The 21,605-nt window shown below is 36.2% G+C and overlaps 1 protein-coding gene across 1 annotated transcript in view; it reads left to right on the top strand.

Moving 5' to 3' along the window:
* The window catches only part of USP9X (ubiquitin specific peptidase 9 X-linked), a 103,518-nt gene that overhangs the window by 69,785 nt on the left and 12,128 nt on the right, over window positions 1-21,605 (top strand). The window contains exons 26-38 of the mRNA XM_074152990.1: window positions 2,119-2,285; window positions 8,181-8,289; window positions 8,880-9,026; window positions 9,147-9,293; window positions 10,081-10,288; window positions 12,598-12,818; window positions 13,210-13,400; window positions 13,848-14,021; window positions 16,147-16,288; window positions 16,464-17,214; window positions 17,726-17,849; window positions 19,124-19,349; window positions 20,450-20,579. Coding sequence (XP_074009091.1) covers window positions 2,119-2,285; window positions 8,181-8,289; window positions 8,880-9,026; window positions 9,147-9,293; window positions 10,081-10,288; window positions 12,598-12,818; window positions 13,210-13,400; window positions 13,848-14,021; window positions 16,147-16,288; window positions 16,464-17,214; window positions 17,726-17,849; window positions 19,124-19,349; window positions 20,450-20,579 — 2,737 coding nt within the window. The remainder of the gene's footprint in view (window positions 1-2,118; window positions 2,286-8,180; window positions 8,290-8,879; window positions 9,027-9,146; window positions 9,294-10,080; window positions 10,289-12,597; window positions 12,819-13,209; window positions 13,401-13,847; window positions 14,022-16,146; window positions 16,289-16,463; window positions 17,215-17,725; window positions 17,850-19,123; window positions 19,350-20,449; window positions 20,580-21,605) is intronic.

Genomic DNA, 21,605 nt, shown 5'->3' with positions numbered 1-21,605 from the left:
TCTTTTTTTTTTGTGGGGTTTTATTTTTATTGACACTTACATGGATGTTTGTAATAAATGGTAGCTGCATTTGGTTTATCCTAAGCAAGAGGGAACTAAAAATTGAAGGGAAAAACTGGAAACTGAAAAGAGGAAGAAATTGCAGAAATAATAACAAGGGTAAATAAGGCACATTTCATTAAAATAACATTAAAAGAGAGGAAAATGTTGCAGAAGCAGAGGAATACCATGCAAGAAAAGACATGCTCTTAATTTAAGAGAATTGTGTTTTGTTATACATGAGAGGAAGTAACTCCTGTGGTAGTTTTATAAAGATTGAATGTATTGGTGAATGGCAAACACTGGCTTAGAGGAAAAAGTATTTTATGGAAAATGCTTTCAGTTTTCTAAGTTGGACCGCTAAACCTTAGACTTTTAACTCACAGGTCATAAGAGCATTTTACTAAGTCTGTGAGGCAGACATTTATCATTAAACCTTAGTTTAAGAACAAAAGCAGACTGATTTTGTGGAATTAGGAATGACGTGTCAGGATTCCTAAAAAGTTGAAAGGCAGTCACGGTAAATGTTTTTTTTAAGAGGCACTTCAGAGTAGTCCAATCAAGTATGACTTCTGAAAGAATGTTCTGAGCACTTTAAGAAGCTTCTGAACCTAACTGGATAATTCAATTAAACTTCAATATCAAGATAAATTATCTTGAGAGCATATTTTTTTATGGAGTGTCTTCTGTCTCCTACCTGAAAAAATTCTGGTATAGGAGTCCTTCAGTGGTTGGAGAAGACTGCGATTTTTCAGTGGCGTCAAACCACCATTTCCTTATTAGCTCAGAGAAGGCCCATACCCATCTGAAATACCTGCTGCTTTACAGACCCGTCAGCTCTTGGTGCCTGAGTACAGGGAAGTGCTTCTCTGAGTATAAAATGCATGTTGCCTTTCTACTAGACCCCTGTACCCATGCAGAAAGAACTTTCATTGCTAAGCAGGGCTTCAATGCAGAGCAGGTTCAGTCCTGAACTTGTTGAAAGCATTCTGGTTTTGCTTTCGTATCTTGAGATGTGTCAGAATTACCACATCCTAGTGCTGTAGTGGTAGTGACTGTCTCTGATTTTTATCTGTTGTGCAAAGACAAAATGGTGTCTGTTGCCAGACTGAGACATACTTTGTCCTCTTCTGCTGCTGTTTACGATTAGTTGTCCCTTCTGCATTGCCATCCCTTCTTTCTGCCTATTTAAGCTTGATAACCTTTCCATATATAAAACAAATACTTACTTTATGCCTCTGGTTAATGTTGCTAACTTGCAGCCATGATTACTGATGAATTAAGATTGAAACCTGCTCACATTCAGTTTCTTCAGAACTTCTTCAAGCTAATTAATTTTGGCTTAGATGGAGGAGAGGGCTTGCTTTTTTTTTCTCAAAGTGTTTATTTTGGGAAAATGCACAAAAATCAAATCACTTGATGCAAGTCTTTATTCAAAAAGAATAACCTATGTACCAATTAGAAATACTATGTTTTCATATTTCAAAAGTCACCACAGCAACTATGTTTGAAATTTGTTGGAGCTGTTTTGTATTTCTGAAAAACAGTGAAGTACTGAATAATTCTAGCAGTATTAAGAAGCTTTTGCTTAAATTAGTTGTGAATATCAAAGCTTTGTAAAACTGGACTTCTTAGCAAGTTATACAGCATTACAGCCTTTCCGTGTTTAAATAGTAACTGTTTCCAAAGCTTTAAACTCCAGGTTCTTAGTAGTGAAGAAAAACATCTTATTTAAAAAATAAAAAACCAAGCAAACAAAACCCAAATACAAACCAACAAAGAAATTCAACAGCACTAACTGATGTAATTTTAGCCTACAAGCTTCCTATTTAAGTTCTGGCTCCTTGAGTTCATGCTTGGAATCCTCCTTTGAGAATCACAGTACTGGAAGTTCAGGTCATGCTGCGTAGTGGTTTGAATCACATCTGAGTGGAGTACATAAAATACTTGGCACTGATAATCACTTAGTATACAAATTTGTGGTCTCTGTTTGTATTTAGTGTGTATACCTTGGAGCCAGCTGGGTTTCTCAGTATTTTTTTCTAGGCCCACGTTGTGCTTTCTTGTTTATTTTCACAGACAAATGCAGGAAATGAACCAGACTTGGAAGATGAACAAGTTTGCTGTGAAGCATTGGAGGTGATGACCCTGTGTTTTGCTTTGATTCCAACGGCACTGGATGCACTCAGTAAAGAAAAGGCATGGCAGACATTTATCATTGATTTGCTATTGCACTGTCACAGCAAGTAAGTTTTGGTGGCGGTTTGTTTTTGTTTGGTTTTTTTTTTTTAATCACATATGTTAGTTTACAATTCAAAATTAATATAAAGCCTAAATGCAGAGCAGTGACTTCTTATTTAAGTGATTTTTCTGCAGTGTTCTTAATTTATTGTTTAGCAATATAATTCTGTAATTTGGGTACCTATTCTAAAGTGGTAGCTATATCAGCTACATCTTCTTTGTACTCATAAGAAGGATATTGTCAAGCCAGATGGATGCCTGATAATGTGCTACTGATGGCTTTAGAACAACTTGTTTAGAACAAAATAATAGGTACTTGATGTTTTTCAGAAATTATGTGAATACTCACTACATTAGAATATTTAAGTGACTTAGGTATAGAAGAGCTGTACTTTTTCTGATAAGTAAAGACAAGATACAGTGCTAGCAGTTTGAGGAGAAGAAGAAGGTAAGATTTAATGCTCTGGTTTTCTTGCATTGGAGTGGTGCACTTGTGACTCTTTGCGTGACTCGCATGTTGTACGTAGAGCTGTCGCATTGGAGCTGTCATATGGGGCAGTAGCAGCATCTTGGTGGAACCCTTAGCACTGTTGTAGGACAGATAGACAGGGAAAACCAGCAGGAGCTGTCAAGAGCAATATGGTTCAGTTGTCTTGCTGTTTTGTCATAGAGTTCAGGGGTCTTCTGTGATGTCCAAGCTGTTCCTACAGTTCCCCTTAGACAGCATCTGCATGGTACATGCATCTGTATGATGTGTGTCTTGTGATTTTTGCCCCATCTGAAATTGTGATGTGAAGTATTGGGGTGTGTATTTTAGAAGCCATCCAGGCGGAAAGGTTTTGTATGTTGCTATTAAAGCTTTGAACTGTTACTAAAGATTTAATTCTAGTTTTGTAAGATACCACCACTGTTGTTCTATGAATATTTCAAAGTTTCTTTGGGAAATGACAGAGATCAGAAATTAGTCAAGTTGTCTGAGCCTTTTAGTACATTTTAAATGGAGTCAGATTACGGTGCTCTGAGATGGTTGGGGTCAGAATTTCAGCACCATGTTTTGGGTTTTTTACTTTTCTAGCTAGAACAGGTTGAAAAGTCTTAAGTTCAGGAATATTAACCATAAAAAAGGATCAATAGTATCATCAGAGTATCTCTTTACAGTGAACTATTTGCACACGTTGGTGAAAACATGAAGTGTTACTGTCAGAATCCCACAAGCTTTATTCGCAAGCTTTATCCCACAAGCAAGTTCGCAACCTGTGATAAAAGATGTTGAATTTTCAAGTCGACTGAAGCTTGTTATTATCACTTAAATTAGATAAGTTTAATAAAACATGCTGACAAATGTATGTTGTAATTTTACACATTAAATGAAACAAGCTGTCTTTCATTATTTTTGGTAACTTTCAAGGCTGATGAGTAAGAAATCACTAAATTTTATTTTTAAAACTGTCAACAGTTGATATCAAGTTACTATTTTGACGGTAAGTGTATGTTGGCCACATGTCAAATTTGGAGTACCAGTACAGCTGAATAGCATGGGCAACTGTTAGTGCTGCCCCATCCTTTGCTTTTTTTGATGTGGGTCCAAAGATTTATCAAATTTGTGGCTTTTTTACATGATCTTAATTGTACCACTGTAAGTAATGGGTGATATTTTTTTATAATAAATTTCACTGTACTTATCTGACTTTCTGGCATTGTACTTGAAATTTAAGTGACATTTCTCAAGTGTTCACCAGCAATTGTTTATATATCACAGAGTTTGGTATCAACACTTTGCAGACAGAAGTATTTCTTTGCATATTAAGTTCAGTGAGCAGTTCTCAGGTTTAGTTTGTAAATAAGAAGTGTGTTTGCACAAGTAATCATCTTGGGAGAACTTAAAGGTTATCATCTAATATAGTGGCCAAATCTGTGTGATCTCTCTGCTTATTTATTGGCAGTATTACAGCATTAAAACTTCTGGGTCTGCTTCTGGGGTGACATGTCTCTCATGAAATGGTCTTAAAACCTTTCTTTAAGCTTTGAATATCATAAACTGAGATTCTTGTCACTTTATGTGGGCTGGAAAGCTGTCATCACAGCTAGATAGCTCTCTTCTTTTGTTTTTATCTCTGCCACCATTTATCAGGTGTCAGGGTTAAAGGTTTCTTACTTGCTATCACTTCTACTGGTTTGGGTTAATAGGCCAGGATTTTGTCATTAAGAATAACTGAAAGAAGAAAATACTGGGATATTCTTTTGTTACTATGAATCTATTTTGTGATCCTTCCCACTCTAAAAATGCTGTGCCCGTAACACCTTTTTCGCTGCAGCAACTTTAAGAACAGCTGTGTTAATGTTTACTTAAAAAAAAAAAAAACACCACAAAAACCCCATAGAATGAGTACATTTATCTGTTAATTGGCCACAAAAAATTAATTAGTCTGTTTTGCATTTGCAGCACCATATAAAATATTTAAATAGTTACTAGCAAGATAGCAATGTTCTGTTTTGACAAACAGAATAGTGCTAATGACAAATGTACACCAAAGAGAACTTGTTTGCACTCTTTCAGTCTTTGAAAACTGCAGATCTGTGAGGATTTTTCTGTTCTGGTCGTATTTCACAAAGGAAGTGAACTATTGGTTCAAACTGGGAACTTCTAAATCCATAAGCCTTGACCAGTTTAGTCTCTGAATTTCGTTGTGCAGGTTCTATCTAACGCAGTTTGTGATGGAGGTAGAAGGTCTTTTTAGCTAAACCTACAGTCTTGATTTATGGATGGGAATATCTGTTACGGTTTTGCCAGTTTCTTCCAATGGTTACTTTTCTTGCTGATTTGAGCTTTGGCTGAATTTGAATCCCAACTATTCATACTGATAAGCGTAATGAATAGTTGACTGTTGTACTTTTCTTCCTAAAATATTGGAAGAAACTAGATGTGTCCCTGAGCTGGGGCTTCTCCTTCCACATGTTCTGTTGGCATGTCAGCCCAAATCTGAACAGCAGTGGCTTCATTTCCCAGGTATGTTAGCTTTTTGCCCTTTAAAAATGAGAGTAGCATTAATGGAAGGGGTTTGTTTGGGGTTTTTTTATCAGAGGGGATAAAATTTTTCAGGGTTCTTAAGTGAACTGCTGCTCAGCTCCTTATCTCTGCTTTCTTTCTCTACCAGAATGTGAAATGAGCTGAACTTATTATGTGGAAAAATGGTTCATACTGTCAGTACAAGAAGCTAACCATTGAGCTCTTTTCTCATATGCCTGTAAAATTTCTGATGTATGTGATAATCTCATTTAGAATACAACTAGTCATTATTACATGATGGTTAGAATAGCATAAAGATGAGTAGAATTGGAAGACCGCTTTGAAAATTAAAACAGTGAAGTTGAAATAAGCTATAAAAAAGTTCCCTCTTCTGAATTAATGTGGAAACAAATTTAGGGTTTGCAGTTCAGAGATAGTTTAGCAAATACCAGACAGAATTCTGACTATCCTTCCATGTTCAACTATTGTTCTCTAATCTCTTGTCCTCAATCAGAGAACAATGTGAGCAAAAATATGCATGTGAGAAAATGTTTTTGGTGCACCATAAAAGACAAGGAAGATGATCAAGTTCAGATCTCACAAATATGATCATTCTGGAAAAGATCGGATGGATTGTTGGGTTTTGTTTGTTTCTTTCAGAGGCTGAGATTGTATGGAACTTCTGCTGTTTCCTCATAGCATAACCATGCTACCCCTAAATTGAGAAACAGAATGCAAAATTTTTAATACTATATACTAGAGCAGTTATTGCTCTCCAGGGTAATTGATTTTCTAGTGGTGACCCCTGAATACAAGTCTGGCTTAGTCAACAGTAGAGAGGCTAGCAGTTAGTCCTAAATGATCCTGGAACCCAGAAGTATTCCACTGATGTCTGTGAAGTGTTTGGTGCTCATACATATGTGGCCCAAATAAATAAAAAATTCTTAGTGCCTGTGTAAAGCAATAACACTTGTACCCACTGAAGAGTCTGACTTCTGTTAACTAAACAGATATCTGTATCCTGGAGCTATCAATAAGATGGGATTCAGATTGCCTGCCTTAATGGAGGCATTTAGCCTCCAGCTGTTTCACTGGGTGAGCGTGAGTTCATCATGCAACTCGTGTCCTATCTGCCAGCTCTACGCTGTTGTCATCGTGTCTAACGTGGCAGTAGATGCCTGCGTGTAGGCAGCTGCATCCCTCCCATGGTTCCTTAAGAGCTTTTAGGTTGCTACAGCCTCATGAAAATATAATACTTGTCTTCAAATACTGCATACTCCTCAGAGACATAACAGTGTGAGGTTATGTGTTTCCTTGGTCACATTTCTCACTTTAGGAAAATACTACCTTTATCTATTTCATTCTGCCTTTAAGTGCATTAACCTGAGGAGTGCCTCTGTGATGTGTCCCAAGCAATTGAAGGGTTGCATCTTGAAAGAAATTTCTGTGAGAAGTTTTATGGAAATGTCAGCGCAGCAATCCCATAAAATGTCAGTTATTATTAAGAACAAAACAGACCCACTCTCTACCCCACACTCTTTTGCAACTCAAAGCAATATAGTAGTGCTTGCAAAGATCAGAGAAGGGTGACAAGGGAGATCAAAGCTCTGAAATTACTTCCATGTGAGGAACAGCTGAATAGCTTGGGGCACTTCATATTGGAGAAGAGATAAATGGTGGGAGGAGAATACCACAGAGACCTTTAAAATCACAAGTAGAAAAGGGAGAATAAATAGAGAACAGTGTTTCTTTGTATAAGAACTTCTTGAGCATAAGATTTAAGCAGTGTAAACCTTCAGTTTGGAAATAGTTTGAGGGGTTCTTTGATGAATTTGTCCAGTGAGAGCTATGAAACAGCTTTTGGTAGTCTTTCTGAACCACAGATGGCTAGAAACTGAGACAACGTTCTGGAGAAGTGTCACTGCATGCTTTCATCTTCTTGTGCACTTTCCTAGGTGTATACCAGAGACGAGGTGCTGCGCTAGATGCATCTTTACTCTGGCCTCATGGTCATTCTTGCACGTATTTGAAGCACAATTAACTGCACATGAAAGAACTGTGGAGGAGATAGTATTCTTTAGTGTGCTTTCCAAGTGACGTCTTGGGCAGAAAACAATGACAGCCACACCAAAAAGACACTGTAAAATTCAGTTTCTTATACATTGACATACTTTCATAAACCACAGCATGCATTTGTATTTTCTCCCCACTGAAGCCGAGTTGTTTCTGACTGTTTACAAGATACCGTGCTCAGACAATTAATCTTACAACTTGAAAGATAGGGTTTACCTTAAGTATATTTTTTTTTTCCTTAAGCTTACCCATTCCCACATTATTCCAGTGGTTAAATTAAGTTCGTAGATGAAAACTTTCCTTTAATTCTAGGCACTTGAATTTTCAGGGCGTCATCTTTTCTCATTTCTTACTAATGATAAATTTTTATCACTTCATAGATGCTTAACAAACGGCTGGAGTGATAAATAAGAGCAGTTTTACTAGGGTACTCCTGTTTCGACTTTCAGGCAGAACTGGTGCTTGATTAGAAAAAACAGAGAAATGTATTTAGGGTTGCAAATTGCTTGTTGTATTACCCAATGTTTGTCGGCAGTTGCAAAAGTTTAGTGGTTAGATGCAGATAAGTTTCTTTCTCTTTTACCTTTAAATATTTAATTTGTGGAACAGGTGTTGTAATAGTAATTCATGTGTCTAAAATTTCACTACAAGGAGAAACAATATGACGGGCAGTGAATAATTAAAGTATTCCCATTTATTACATTATGTGCAGTTTTAGAAAATGGAATTAAGCCGATAAGCACAAATTTAATTTTTTTTTTTTTAATGTTCTGTTTAGATAGGGAGATTGTATTTAATGTTTCTTTTAAATGATTTCCAGAACTGTTCGTCAGATGGCACAGGAGCAATTCTTTTTAATGGCTACCAGGTGTTGCATGGGACAGAGACCTCTCCTTTTCTTCATTACCCTGCTGTTTACTGTTCTAGGGGTAAGTTTTTAGACGTAAAAGCTTCAGTAGAATGTGAATTTCTGTAAAAAGTAGTAAGACAAAATATCTGCAAGAAAAGGCAAATTTCTATTAACAGCAGTCACTAAAATATTTCCTTTTGACCTATAGGCAAGCAGCACAGTCAGTTTCAATTTGAGATACGTGAAGGGGAGAGGGACTTTTTTGCATTTTCTGATAAGAACGTGAACAGTAAGCTTTAATATATGCATTTGATCCTCAATGAATCAAATTTACCTTGAAGTAAAAATCATGAACAGATTAGATACCTACAGTTATTGTCGTCTTTTAGTGGGTCTGCCAGGGCTTTTCAATTTTGCATTCTCATGGTTCTCTTGAACATTTGATTACTTCACTGTTTGTTCCCCATTTTGGTATAGAAAGTGCTGCTTAAATAGTCCAGAAGACATTCATTAACAGCTAAACACAATTGTAAACTTCTAAAAGATGAAGAAAAATCTTATACTTACTTTTTTCGGTATTTACTGCCAGTTTTAGGGAGAAAATGTTAGTGTTGCACTATAGTTAGAAGTGTGTATGAATTATATGTCATTTGTTTTTGGTTTACATAGAGTACCGCAAGAGAGCGAGCTAAGCATTCTGGAGACTACTTCACTCTCTTAAGACATCTTCTTAACTATGCTTACAACAGTAATATTAATGTACCTAATGCTGAAGTTCTTCTTAATAATGAAATCGACTGGCTTAAGAGGATTAGGGTAAGTTCTAGGATCAATTTATTTCTTATAATCAGCTTTTTGCTGCTTTGCTGTGAAGTACATTTTTAAGCTTGGAAATGTATGTTATTTAGGGTATCCTAACTTTCTCTTGAATGGCAGGATGAAGTAAAAAGAACAGGGGAAACAGGTGTTGAAGAAACTATCTTAGAGGGTCACCTTGGAGTAACAAAAGAGTTGCTAGCATTCCAGACACCTGAGAGGAAATACCATATTGGTTGTGAAAAAGGAGGTGCTAATCTCATTAAAGTAAGTTCAAGTTTTTTGAGTTTTTTTTCTTTTTACTATAAGTAGGTAAAAAAAGGCTTTGCATCTTGTACTCTATAACCATAAAAGGTCCCAATTGAACTGTTTGGCAAAAGCTTCTACTTGGGGTTAATTGTTTTCTTTAAAAATATTTTTTTAAATAAATTACACGTTTCATTCATAAGAGTACTTAACATTCTCATTTTTCCAAACCACTGTGTATGAAGTTGCTGTGACCAGTGAGCTGTTGTTCCAAGATTTGGCAAACATCACCCAAGGATAGTGAACTAGATACAGGGTAGTCCTGCACAGGACTGCTTTCTTTCATTACCTCTGTATTGTCTTTTCTCCACATGTTTTTAATTAGTGCTATTAATGTTTATGGAAGGTTTGAACAAATGTGTGACATCTGAGCATCTCTTTAATCAGATGTGTTTTCTTTGCATCTGATGTTATACAGCAGCAATCTTGGGGTTTTTTCACCACTAATTGATAAAGAGCTTTGTAGATAATACTGGTTTGGCAAAAGAAAATTTTTAGCAACCAATAATAATAATGCAGATTTATTTTTAACTTGCAGTGGGGAGGTTGGTGTGCAGGGAACCACTTTAGGATGGAGTTATTCTGTTCTATGTTTAAAAGCTCATTATGGTGTTGGTCTCAATTTTACCTCTTTTTAAGTATTCCTCTGGTTCTCAGACAATCATTTATATAACACTCTGTTTTAAAATAGTGTGTATTGCTATGGCAACAGGTGATTTATTTTCTTTTGGTTTTTTTTTTTTTTCAGGAATTGATAGATGATTTCATCTTTCCGGCATCCAATGTTTATCTACAATACATGAGAAATGGAGAATTGCCTGCTGAGCAGGCCATACCTGTCTGTAGTTCACCAGCTACTATTAATGCTGGCTTTGAGCTACTAGTTGCACTAGCAGTTGGATGTGTCCGAAATCTCAAACAGATAGTAGACACCTTGACTGAAATGTATTACATAGGTACAGCAATCACTAGTATGTAATATTTTTAATTATCTATTTTCTACTTTTTAATATATGTATTATATTTAGGTTTTGTTTATATTATCAACTGAACTAGATGCTGGGTTTTTTAGTTTGGTTTGTTTGTGGCTGCTTTTAATGTTGCAAAATCAGGCTGTCAAAAATTTAGTTGTTTGTTAGCGTAGCCTTTATTTGTTCTTCTTTATGCAGTAAATGTGCTGACTTGCATTACATGGTTGCATCCAAGTTCTGGCCCCAGTCACTTAACACAGTCTGACCCTTCCTACCCCAACCTCTGGCTACTCCCCTTTGTCTACACCAGCTCCCAGGAACCTCATTCAGTTTGTATCTTCTACTTTTGTCTCATCGTTTCAGGCTCTGCCTAACCAATCCCAGAACCTCATCAGGTATCTTCAGCTTAGTTTCAGTGCCAGTCTCTTTGTTGCTCACCTAATTTGTCATTATTGTCTGCACACAGACACAGGCCCACTGACCTGTCCCCCTTTTTAGCTCTGTACTTATTCTCTGCTTGTCATAGTCCTTTCCCAAATGTTTGTTCTCTCAGTTTTGGCCTTGTCTCAGCACAGCTCTGCACTTAAAGAATGAGAAAGATAATAGAAATTGCTGTACATAAAAAAACTTACAAATCTTAGTGTTTCAAAAGCCAATAATCAAATGAAGCTTGGGCTAATTTTCACAAGGATAGCCAAAGGCACATACTTAACACAGATTTTGTTATCAATAAAAAGCATGTAAGACTTCCTTAACAAACAGGAGAATATTTTCAGCAGCCCTAAATGGGGTAGCTAAACCATTTTGACTGTAATGTTAACAGGGAAAGAAAAGGGAAGGGGGGAAGGCGGGCGACACACCAAACTCAAGCTGATACTGGAAGAAAGGCTGAGAGAATTGGGTTTGTGCAGCCTGGAGAAGAGAAGGCTCTGGGGAGACATTTTTATGGCCTTTCAGTACATAAAGGGAGCTTATAAGAAACATGAAGAGGGACTTTTTACCAGGGCCTTGTAGTGATAGGACAAGGGGCAATGATTTTAAACTGAAAGAGGGTAAATTTAAATTAAACACAAAGAAGAAATTCTTTGCTATAAGACTGGTGAGACACAGAACAGGCTGCCCAGAGAAGCTGTGGATGCCCCATCCCTGGAAGTGTTCAAGGCCAGGTTGGATGGGGCTTTGAGCAACCTGGTCTAGTGGGAGGTGTTCCTGCCTGTGGCAGGGGTAGTTGGACTTAAATGATCTTTAATGGTTTGGGTTGGAAGGGACCATTCTGTGATTTAACAGAATGTTTAAACTTGTACAGTTTAGCAAAATTATAAGCAACTAGAAATAGTATCTCATAGTGGGAATTGTCCACTGTCTCTCAAAATGACAGTGCTACTTGCCCAGTTGGTGATATCACGAGTCACTTGAGTTAGTTTTTCAATCTCTTCCTATTTGATTCCGTCTCAAATGAACAAATGAAAAGGGCAGCTTTATAGTTTTCCCCTTGCCCCCCTGCTTCATTTTTTTTTTTTCCCTTTCTATTGGGAAGTAGTGTATTTCTTATCAGCTTACAATTAGAAGGATTTTATGTCCTTTCCTTCTACTCAGCTATTTGATAAGCATGATAGAATGCCAGATCTCTATAGTACATTAGACAGAAGAGACAACACATGTGTGAACTGTGCATGCTGTGTGTTTCATATACCACGTAAAACCTGCTTGTAAACATGCATGCTCTCTTACTTTCTTTTACATCAATTTTTTTTTGTGCTAAAAACCACAAAACAACGTTAGCATAGGAAACCTGTGATCGTAAATGTACTCTGAAGACAGGGGAGAAGATTCAGGAGAAAGAAAGCTATCACGAGTCATATAGATAGCATTGTCTAAACCTTTTTCCCATCCTGGCAAGGAAAAATGAAGCATAAGTGAAATGCTGTAATTCTAAAAAGACTGTAAATTTGTGAAAGGTTTATAAATTGGTTATATACTCTAGATTCATTCAACTGCTGATATTGAGGGAAGACTTCTGTTTGATACATAAATAGACTGAATTTTTGTCTGGCCATCTTTTTAGTTATGCAATACAAGAAAATGATGTAATGTTAAGATTACAGACTAGAACTACTGTTCATAGAAGTTGTTTTAATTTTAGCAATTCATTTTTCTGGTGGAACATTTGTTTTATTAAACTGCAGTGTGACACTGATAACTAATTCTATGCAACTGCCTTTTGTTCTACATTTATGGTCTAATTATTTTATAACAAAATAGTTTCCTAATCACATTCTACTGTTTTCTTCTAGCTTGTGAAGCGCTTACAGAATGGGAATATCTACCACCTGTTGGACCTCGACCACCAAAGGGATTTGTAGGACTGAAAAATGCTGGTGCCACTTGTTACATGAATTCTGTCATTCAGCAGCTGTACATGATTCCAGCCATCAGGAATGGGATTCTTGCAATTGAAGGCACAGGCAGTGATGTAGATGATGACATGTCAGGAGATGAAAAGCAGGACAATGAGGTAAATTTAATTGTCGAACTTGCTTATCTTTACATAGAATTCCTTTTTATGAAAAGGTTCTAACATTTAAGTTGCTCATCGCTTTGCTTTCCACTGCTAGCAGTGGGGACAATAGCATAGTATTTCTTACTTGAATAGGCTTGCTGCCAGAGAGGCAGTTCAAAAGATCCAAGTAGCAATGTTTGCAGACTTCTTCCTCATGGATTTGTACTTGGAAGCACTGTGCACCACTTCTGCCATTGGAACTCCGTTAATGCGTACAAAGATATTGCTTGTTTTTTCGGATAAGAATATGAAATGCCTTAGGTTGTTAAATTTAACAAGGGATACAACTAGCTATGAGACAGTTACATATAAAAGTTAATTGCACAAATTTTCTTCTGCTTTTCAGAGCAATGTTGACCCGCGAGATGATGTGTTTGGTTATCCACATCAGTATGAAGACAAACCAGCACTGAGTAAAACAGAAGATAGAAAGGAGTACAATATTGGAGTTCTGAGGCATCTGCAAGTAATTTTTGGTCATTTAGCAGCTTCCAGGCTACAGTACTATGTACCAAGAGGGTTTTGGAAACAATTTAGGTAAGTAGAAAAGGTGGTATTGATGTCTGTTCACTGGACCACTGAAATGCAACAAAACTAACCATAGGAGAAGAAATTATAGTGAAGTTAAGTGTAAATTAGCAGAACTTGTGCAGCATTGTATCTGTTATGCTACCTCTGTATCATTCTGTGTGTCTGTTAATAAACCAAAATTTATAGCAAGATGGTTATTTTGAATTCTATCAGTTCTTAACCTTGATATTGAGACTTTTAATTAAGTATGAAGTTGTATACAAAAGCTTGTTTTTATTTACTAGTAGGTAAATGTCAGGGACAGAGTAACAGTTGGTGTACTATATCACAAACCAACAAATAGTTTTGCACACTAAGAAAGAGTGATTTAATAGCTCGATTTTTTTTTTTAGAAAAGAAATTGTTGGAGATCAAACCAAAAAATATCTGACAGAAATGTGCTTTTGTTTTCAGACTTTGGGGTGAACCTGTAAATCTACGTGAACAACACGATGCTTTAGAATTTTTTAATTCCTTGGTGGACAGTTTAGATGAAGCTTTAAAAGCTTTGGGCCATCCAGCAATGTTAAGTAAAGTTTTAGGAGGGTCCTTTGCTGATCAGAAGATTTGTCAAGGATGCCCACATCGGTAAGTGTTCAAGGTTCTCCTTTCTTACTGAAGAACAACCTGTGTTCGTATCTGTATAAAAGTGACTAGAGTCAAAATTGGGGGTTTTGTGATGCTTGTCGTTTTGCTTTTCTTTAAAGATAATAGAACTTGCTACCTTTGTTTTTTTCTACAACCTTAACATTAATTTGTCTTCAAGTGCCTTGAAATATTTCATCATTATTTCTTCTACTTAGCAGATTGTATATGAAACATTGTGTATTGATCAGGGGAGGAAAAGATACATCATCTTCGTATTAAAAGTGGAAGCAACTTAGGGACCAAATGCAATGTATAAAATTGTAAGACTTGGCCAAGACCTGTTGCTGTCTTCTGTCTTCCATAGTGTGTAGTAGAGCTTACCCAAGTACAAATTTTTCATTCCAGTGAGTAAAACTCCATTCATACTCACTGTGCAAGCTGTAATTAAGGAGTTTATCTTTTTCTTAAGATTTCTGGTGTATTTTCAATTAACTTCAAAAGTGAATACTGAAATTCAGCTTCTTATAGGATATGTAAAAAAACACCCATACCAAATCAGACTATAGGTCTGTAGCCCACTAGCTTGATGATGGTGATTAATTGCAAATGCGTAGTGAAAGAATAGAACTAACCATCATAAAGTACTTTTCTAGATTTTTTCTTCTATATCCCTTTTGATGTGGATGATTAGAATTGTGTGCAAGATTCAAGATGGCCTAGCAATGAACTTGTCCTTTTTCAACAGTTGGCTTTTTTTATCATTATGTTAAATTTTGTATCACTAACATCTTACTGTTCACTACGTCTTTCAGATTATGTGTGATTCTTAAGTGATACAGATCTCTCCACACACTGTCATTGCAAATTCTCTTTATTGTGGAAGTTGATCATTTAGTGTTATCCTTCAATTAGCAATCCAAACACAGGGAAAAACACTGGTACAAACTGATTTTATTGTGGTAATCTTTCAAATTCAGTGGTGCGCATGTGTGAATTAGAAGAATGTATAAGTGGAACTTCTTAAGTTTCATGGGTAAAAATGTGTGACCAGAAGTAAGTTGAAATATTGCAAATAAAATATAAAATGAAAGCACTCATTTTATTTTATATTCAATGGGTAATTAAATGGAAGATACAGATGTGAAGCGACATGAGTTACCATTCATTCCTGATATTATGTGCTATCCTGAAGTATTACGTCTTTTTGGAACTCTACTGGATTTGCATAATTGTACTTCTTAATAATAATCTTACCCTAATTGTAGTTTAGGGAGGAGAATACTGATGATAAACAGTTAAACTGTTGGATTGGGGTGTGACAGATTAACAGCTTTTCTAAATTTGTAAGTTATTTAATAGATGAATGAATATTACTGTTTCGGTTGAAGTGTTTCTAAATATTAACTTATTCATTGTTATAAAACCCTTTGTATGCTTGATTGCATATCAGAGAAACAAGCTCTGCGGGGTTATGTTGGAATAGATGCAACTGTCTTTAATTTATTCATTGCTTCTTAAAATAAAAAAGAAATAAAAAAATACGTTGTTTCCAAGATATCTTAACTGATTATCTCTCAAGCATTGCTGGTTCATTGCTAGGAATTTGTTTGAAGGTCATATCAGAACACAGTAAGTCAAAGCCAGCCATACATATGCGATCTCTAAGTACGATACAGTATTTGTGCTTATCAGTCTAATTCCTGACAGTAAAGTTCAGCAATGCAAAAGTACTCTATTTTGCTAACTGTGCTTGTCCTCTGGCTTAAGTTAGCCAAGAGTCTCTCAAGCTACTTAAGCTGCTTTGAAAACAAGACATGCCAAAAGATTCAACTTCCATGATCTTTCCAGTGAACTTGAGACATATAAATAATTTCTATGATGTTCATAAAAAAAAGATATAGTTAGTGCAAAGCAAAAAAATACAATGTGTGGGTACTGTAATACAATTGTAGAAAGACTGCAATAAAAAGAGTTCAGTTCTTTTTTTACTGCTTAACTCCTTTTGCCAGAATCTGTCATCAAATGCTGAGTAAAACTTTTGCAGGAGGGTGCTGTGTAGCACCCGTAAAACATGAAAGTTGAACACGTTTCTACCTTTCTCTTACATCTGTCTGTTCATTGGTAGGTACGAATGTGAGGAATCCTTCACAACTCTGAATGTAGATATAAGAAATCACCAAAACCTTCTTGATTCTTTGGAACAGTACGTCAAAGGAGATTTATTGGAAGGTGCAAATGCATATCATTGTGAAAAATGCAACAAAAAGGTAATGATTCCTTAGCTACTAAATTTGTGTACAATTCTGGTGTTATAGCCGTACTAAGTTCAGTCTTAGTTCATGTTCAGGGGGAAAAAAGTTTTCCTTTAATTACTGACTTTGTTGGTAAGAGAGATCAATGAATACTTAAGAGCCGGTAATTGTTCATGTCCCTTTTTTTTAGGTTGATACAGTGAAACGCTTGTTGATTAAGAAGTTGCCTCCAGTTCTTGCAATCCAGTTGAAACGATTTGATTATGACTGGGAAAGGGAATGTGCAATCAAGTTCAATGATTATTTTGAATTTCCACGAGAGCTGGACATGGAGCCTTACACGGTGGCAGGTGTAGCTAAATTGGAAGGAGATGATGTAAATCCTGAAAATCAGATAATACAAAATGAACAGTCAGAAAACGAACACTCTGGGAGCACGAAATACAGGCTTGTTGGTGTACTTGTACACAGTGGCCAGGCCAGTGGTGGACATTATTACTCTTATATTATCCAGAGGAATGGTGGAGATGGTGAGAAAAATCGGTGGTATAAATTTGATGACGGAGATGTGACAGAGTGTAAAATGGATGATGATGAAGAAATGAAAAACCAGTGCTTTGGTGGAGAATACATGGGAGAAGTATTTGATCATATGATGAAGCGTATGTCCTATAGACGCCAGAAGAGGTGGTGGAATGCTTATATTCTTTTTTATGAACGTATGGACACAATAGACAAAGACAATGAACTGATAAAATATATTTCAGAACTCGCAATCACCACTAAACCCCACCAGATTAAAATGCCATCAGCCATTGAACGAAGTGTACGGAAGCAGAATGTGCAGTTCATGCATAATCGTATGCAGTACAGCCTAGAATATTTCCAGTTCATAAAGAAGTTGCTTACTTGTAATAGTGTCTACTTAAATCCTCCTCCAGGTTAGTATGTTAGTGCAATAATAAAGGATTAATTTCTTCCAAGAAGACTTTTGATTTGTGTTGTCAAGAATTTGTCTAGCCAGTGAAAATTTCTGCATTCTGCTTTGAATACTCTTTCTGGACTTCTGCAGTTAAATATCTTTTGTTGATGGTGATAACATGCCAGAATATTTAGCAAAAAATACTTTGATAAACTACCAACTATAATTCAGCTTATGTACTAAGTCATGTTAAAATGATAAAGTTTGTGGACTGCTCTGCTGAAGACAGTTCTCAAAGGTGAGATGCCAAATTTCTAAAAATCAGACATGCTAGCCTCCAGGTATTTGTTACTGTCTTAAAGCTTACATTTTCAAAGTATACATTGGAGAAGCTAGAGGCTGTTTTGATCAAGTTTCCTGTTAAAATTGGAACACAATGTCAGACAAAATAGTAATCTGGAATCAGTTAAAGTATTGAAAGTAAATTGCTTTTACTTTGTCTACATGTGAGTATTTTGATTTTTCTTTAGGACAAGATCATCTGTTGCCTGAAGCAGAAGAAATAACTATGATTAGTATTCAGCTTGCTGCTAGATTTCTCTTCACCACAGGATTTCATACAAAGAAAATAGTCCGTGGCCCTGCTAGTGATTGGTATCTTGTCTTTTAAGAACAATTACAGTTTTGGAAATTTGATGGTTGTTAAAAGATCCCAGTTATATACATATGACAATAAAAAGTGTTAGTGGTCTGTCCCATTTATGATCCTTCCCCAAATACGTGGTCAAAGTGCACATGAAAAGGGGGGAAAGTTTGAACAGAAAATACTGGAAAGAAACTGAGCCTTAAAATAAACTGCTGAGCTGAACAGCTTCAAAATTCATATTCAAACAAAGCTTAAATCTACCTTTTGTCAGTCTTTTAGAAGGATGAAGGAGTAGAATTTATCACTAGCACAAAACTAATAGGTTATGTATTCTGACTTCAATTCAGAATGATTTCTTCATGGTTTGAATAGTTTTAAACAAAGTTCTTTTCAACCCATTTTTGCAGTTTATATTTGTATTCTTTTTCTGAAAGATGTATGTAATCTTTTAGAGATTATACATTGCTATGGGGCCTGTAACTCAGATCTGTAGTATAATATTATTCATAGCACTACAGCGTTTTAGACTAAGCTAGGTTATTCTGTGCTGGGGAGAGGAGCGTGGGTTACTACTGGTAGATGTAGAGAGAAATTCTAGTATTCGTAATGACCAGTAGTTTACCAGCTACTAGTTAAGAAGTTGTGTAAATACATGACAAATACGTACCTCAAGTTTTTCTCTAATAGGAACTTTCAGAGTTACTCCTGTTATTTTAAGAGATCAGGAGGAGTTCAAATACTGCTGCAGGAAGGAGGACAGTCTCACACAAGACCCTCTCCAAAACAGATGTTTTACTCTTCGGGGTTTTGTGGTTTTTTAGATCTGTAAATGAGAATATAAATCCTGATAGGTTACGTATTTGGTTACCTGTCTTACAAGCAGCTCATGAAATCTACCCCACATGTTCTCCACTGCTTGCCCTCTCCCCCAGTTCCAATACAGAGGGAATGATGGCTACCAATTTAGGTAGCTATTGAGTAGTAGGGAGCTAGGGGATGTAATCCTGTTGTCCTTATGGTTGATGGAAGTAAAATGCTACAGTTAAGTATTAGGTTTTTAATTGAAGTATCTTTTTAATTTGTGATTGCTAGTAACAGATAATATCATATAGGAACTACAGTTTATCTGTTCGTAAGCATTTTGTGAGCAAAAAATAATTTTGTTAAAGGGATCACCTTTAACATGTATTTTCTTCAAATTCTGCAAAAGAATAAGTCTGCCAAAAGTCATTAATGGCTACATTTGGTCCTAATTTCTCAGTTGTGTCATCTTCTGTTTCAGGTATGATGCATTATGCATCCTTCTTCGTCACAGCAAGAATGTACGCTTTTGGTTTGCACACAACGTCCTTTTTAATGTTTCAAACCGCTTCTCTGAGTATCTTTTGGAATGCCCTAGTGCTGAAGTGAGGGGTGCGTTTGCAAAACTTATAGTATTTATTGCACATTTTTCATTGCAAGACGGACCATGTCCTTCACCTTTTGCCTCTCCTGGACCTTCCAGTCAGGTATTTAATTTTCTCTTGAAAAAGTTTTGAAACTTATTCTTACTTCTTCATTATAAGCATTTAATATAAAGTAAATCCTGGAGTAGATGCATCAGTGTTGACAGGAAAGCTGTACGGTCCATTTTGCACTACATATATCATGTTAGTGCAACCAGGTTGTGTGAGAGCTGCTGTCAGACATACTCAGTTTCCCCTAATTTGTACATCTCCATGAAGACTAAGTAGCGAGAATTTTAAATTGAGTTGGAAGTGTGAAATCTGCAAAATAAAAGTAGTTGTTAGGGGAGTGAACCCTTGTTTTTCATTTAGAATTAAAAAACAACAGGAACAATCAAACAAAAAAACCCACACACAAAACCAAACAAAAAACCACACCCAACAACAAAATCCCTAACAAAAACTATGAAGACATGTAGGATTTCCCTAAGTTTTCTTCCCCTGTATCCTGCAACATTGGATTGACAAAAATTGTAATTTTGTATGGGAGTAGACAGTGAGTTACCCAGTTTTGTACAGGTAAAACAAACAAAAAGCCAAAATCTTAGTGTAATACTTGTCATAGCAATGTTTTTGTATGGACTGGATTAAATTTTAAAAGTTCAACCTTTTTGAGCCCTAACTTTGTCATGTTTTTAACGTCTTCAGTAAGACACTATATTTGTATTGTTCCACTTGCCTTCTCAGAATATTTTCATTACTATATCCAGCAAAAGAATTTGTATTAAGTTAAAGCTACATATGCTTGCTTTGTTTCATGAGGTATTTGAGATACACCTGTAGAGGTGATTTGGTTGTCTGTCTTAGTCTATGAAGATCATAGTGGAACTGAATGTGCTTCTCTGAGCCTAGCTGCTGTTGGAGAAAAAGATCAATTAAAAGCTTCTATACTTGTGTAATTTCTTGGAATTACATGGTATTTATTGATGGGAGTCTTATTCCCTGTATGTCTTTGTGCGAGATACAGATGGCTAACCGGCTGCTAGTATTTTGGAGCTTGTATGAATCCTTTTAACCAATTCTGTTTTCTGCCATGGTAGAAAGTATAACCTACATAAGGTTTTGATAGGTTCAACCACTAATATTGAAACTCTTTTTTATAGGCGTATGATAACTTAAGTTTAAGTGATCACTTACTGAGAGCGGTACTAAATCTTCTAAGAAGGGAAGTATCTGAACATGGGCGCCATTTGCAGCAGTATTTCAATCTGTTTGTGATGTATGCCAATCTAGGTAAGCAAATTACATCATACGCTTTTACTGACAGCACTGTAATAAACTTTTTTATTAATGAACCAGTTACACAGGTCATGGCAGGACAATCCAGTTTCTCATCCTCAGGCAGATTGTTATCATCAAATGCCATATAAATGCTCTCTAGAACTTCTGTGTTCCTCCTGTTTGACGGCTTTAGACTTTCTGCCATCCGTGAAAGACGAACACGAGAACCTTGGAGCAATAAGAGTGTGCAATTCTGAGAGTGTGTGGGGTAAAAATATGGCAAGAGAGGTGATACTTTGTTTAGGGCACCTTTGCAGGAAGGGGGGTCATGAGACCCAAGAAGCACATGGGGTTGTCAACTGGTTTGAGGCTGAAGAAGTTGAGGAAGATAAAAAAAGAGAGAGATGCATGATTCTCCTTTATGGAAACATCAGTACAGATGGTCATGCTTTGTCTATGTGTTCCAACGGTGCCCTTTCGGTATTAATTTCTTTAGTTCAGCGTTGAAGTTCAGCTATGAATGCAAAACCCTGACTCTGTATCTGTCTTCCCTTTAAAGACTCTGGGAAGCTGAGGAAATAGCTCAGCCTGTATATGTTCTTAGACATCATTGCTTGCCAGAATACTTTCACCATAGACATCAGATGAGGTAAAAGAATGCAAGAATCAGGAAATTCCACTATAAATTTATCAGGTATTGTAGTTCCTCCAAGATAAAGAGGTGAGAAAAGCCAGTGTTTTTGTAATATATGAAGGCTTAAGTAAACTTCTCCCAGACTTGAGACAGTAATTGTTTTCATAAAGACTAGTGTTCTAAATTTTCTGATGAAAGATTAAATTAGAGATTGAGCATGATTGCAAATTAATTATTATTATTTTTTTAGCATCTTTGAATCCAAGACTAGTGGGACTACCTGTATTTTCAGGTGCTACACTTAAGTCCCATTATATACATGCTGTAATATAACTGAGGTGAGACGGTTACCAGTTTTGTGGTGACCTTCATGAAATACTGGCTGTGGCACTTTGAGCATCTTC

This window comes from Numenius arquata, chromosome 1 (genome assembly GCF_964106895.1).
Source record: "Numenius arquata chromosome 1, bNumArq3.hap1.1, whole genome shotgun sequence".
Classification (NCBI taxonomy): Eukaryota; Metazoa; Chordata; class Aves; order Charadriiformes; family Scolopacidae; genus Numenius; species Numenius arquata.
Note: the sequence above shows the minus strand (reverse complement) of the source record. Positions and strands in the feature narration are given on the sequence as shown.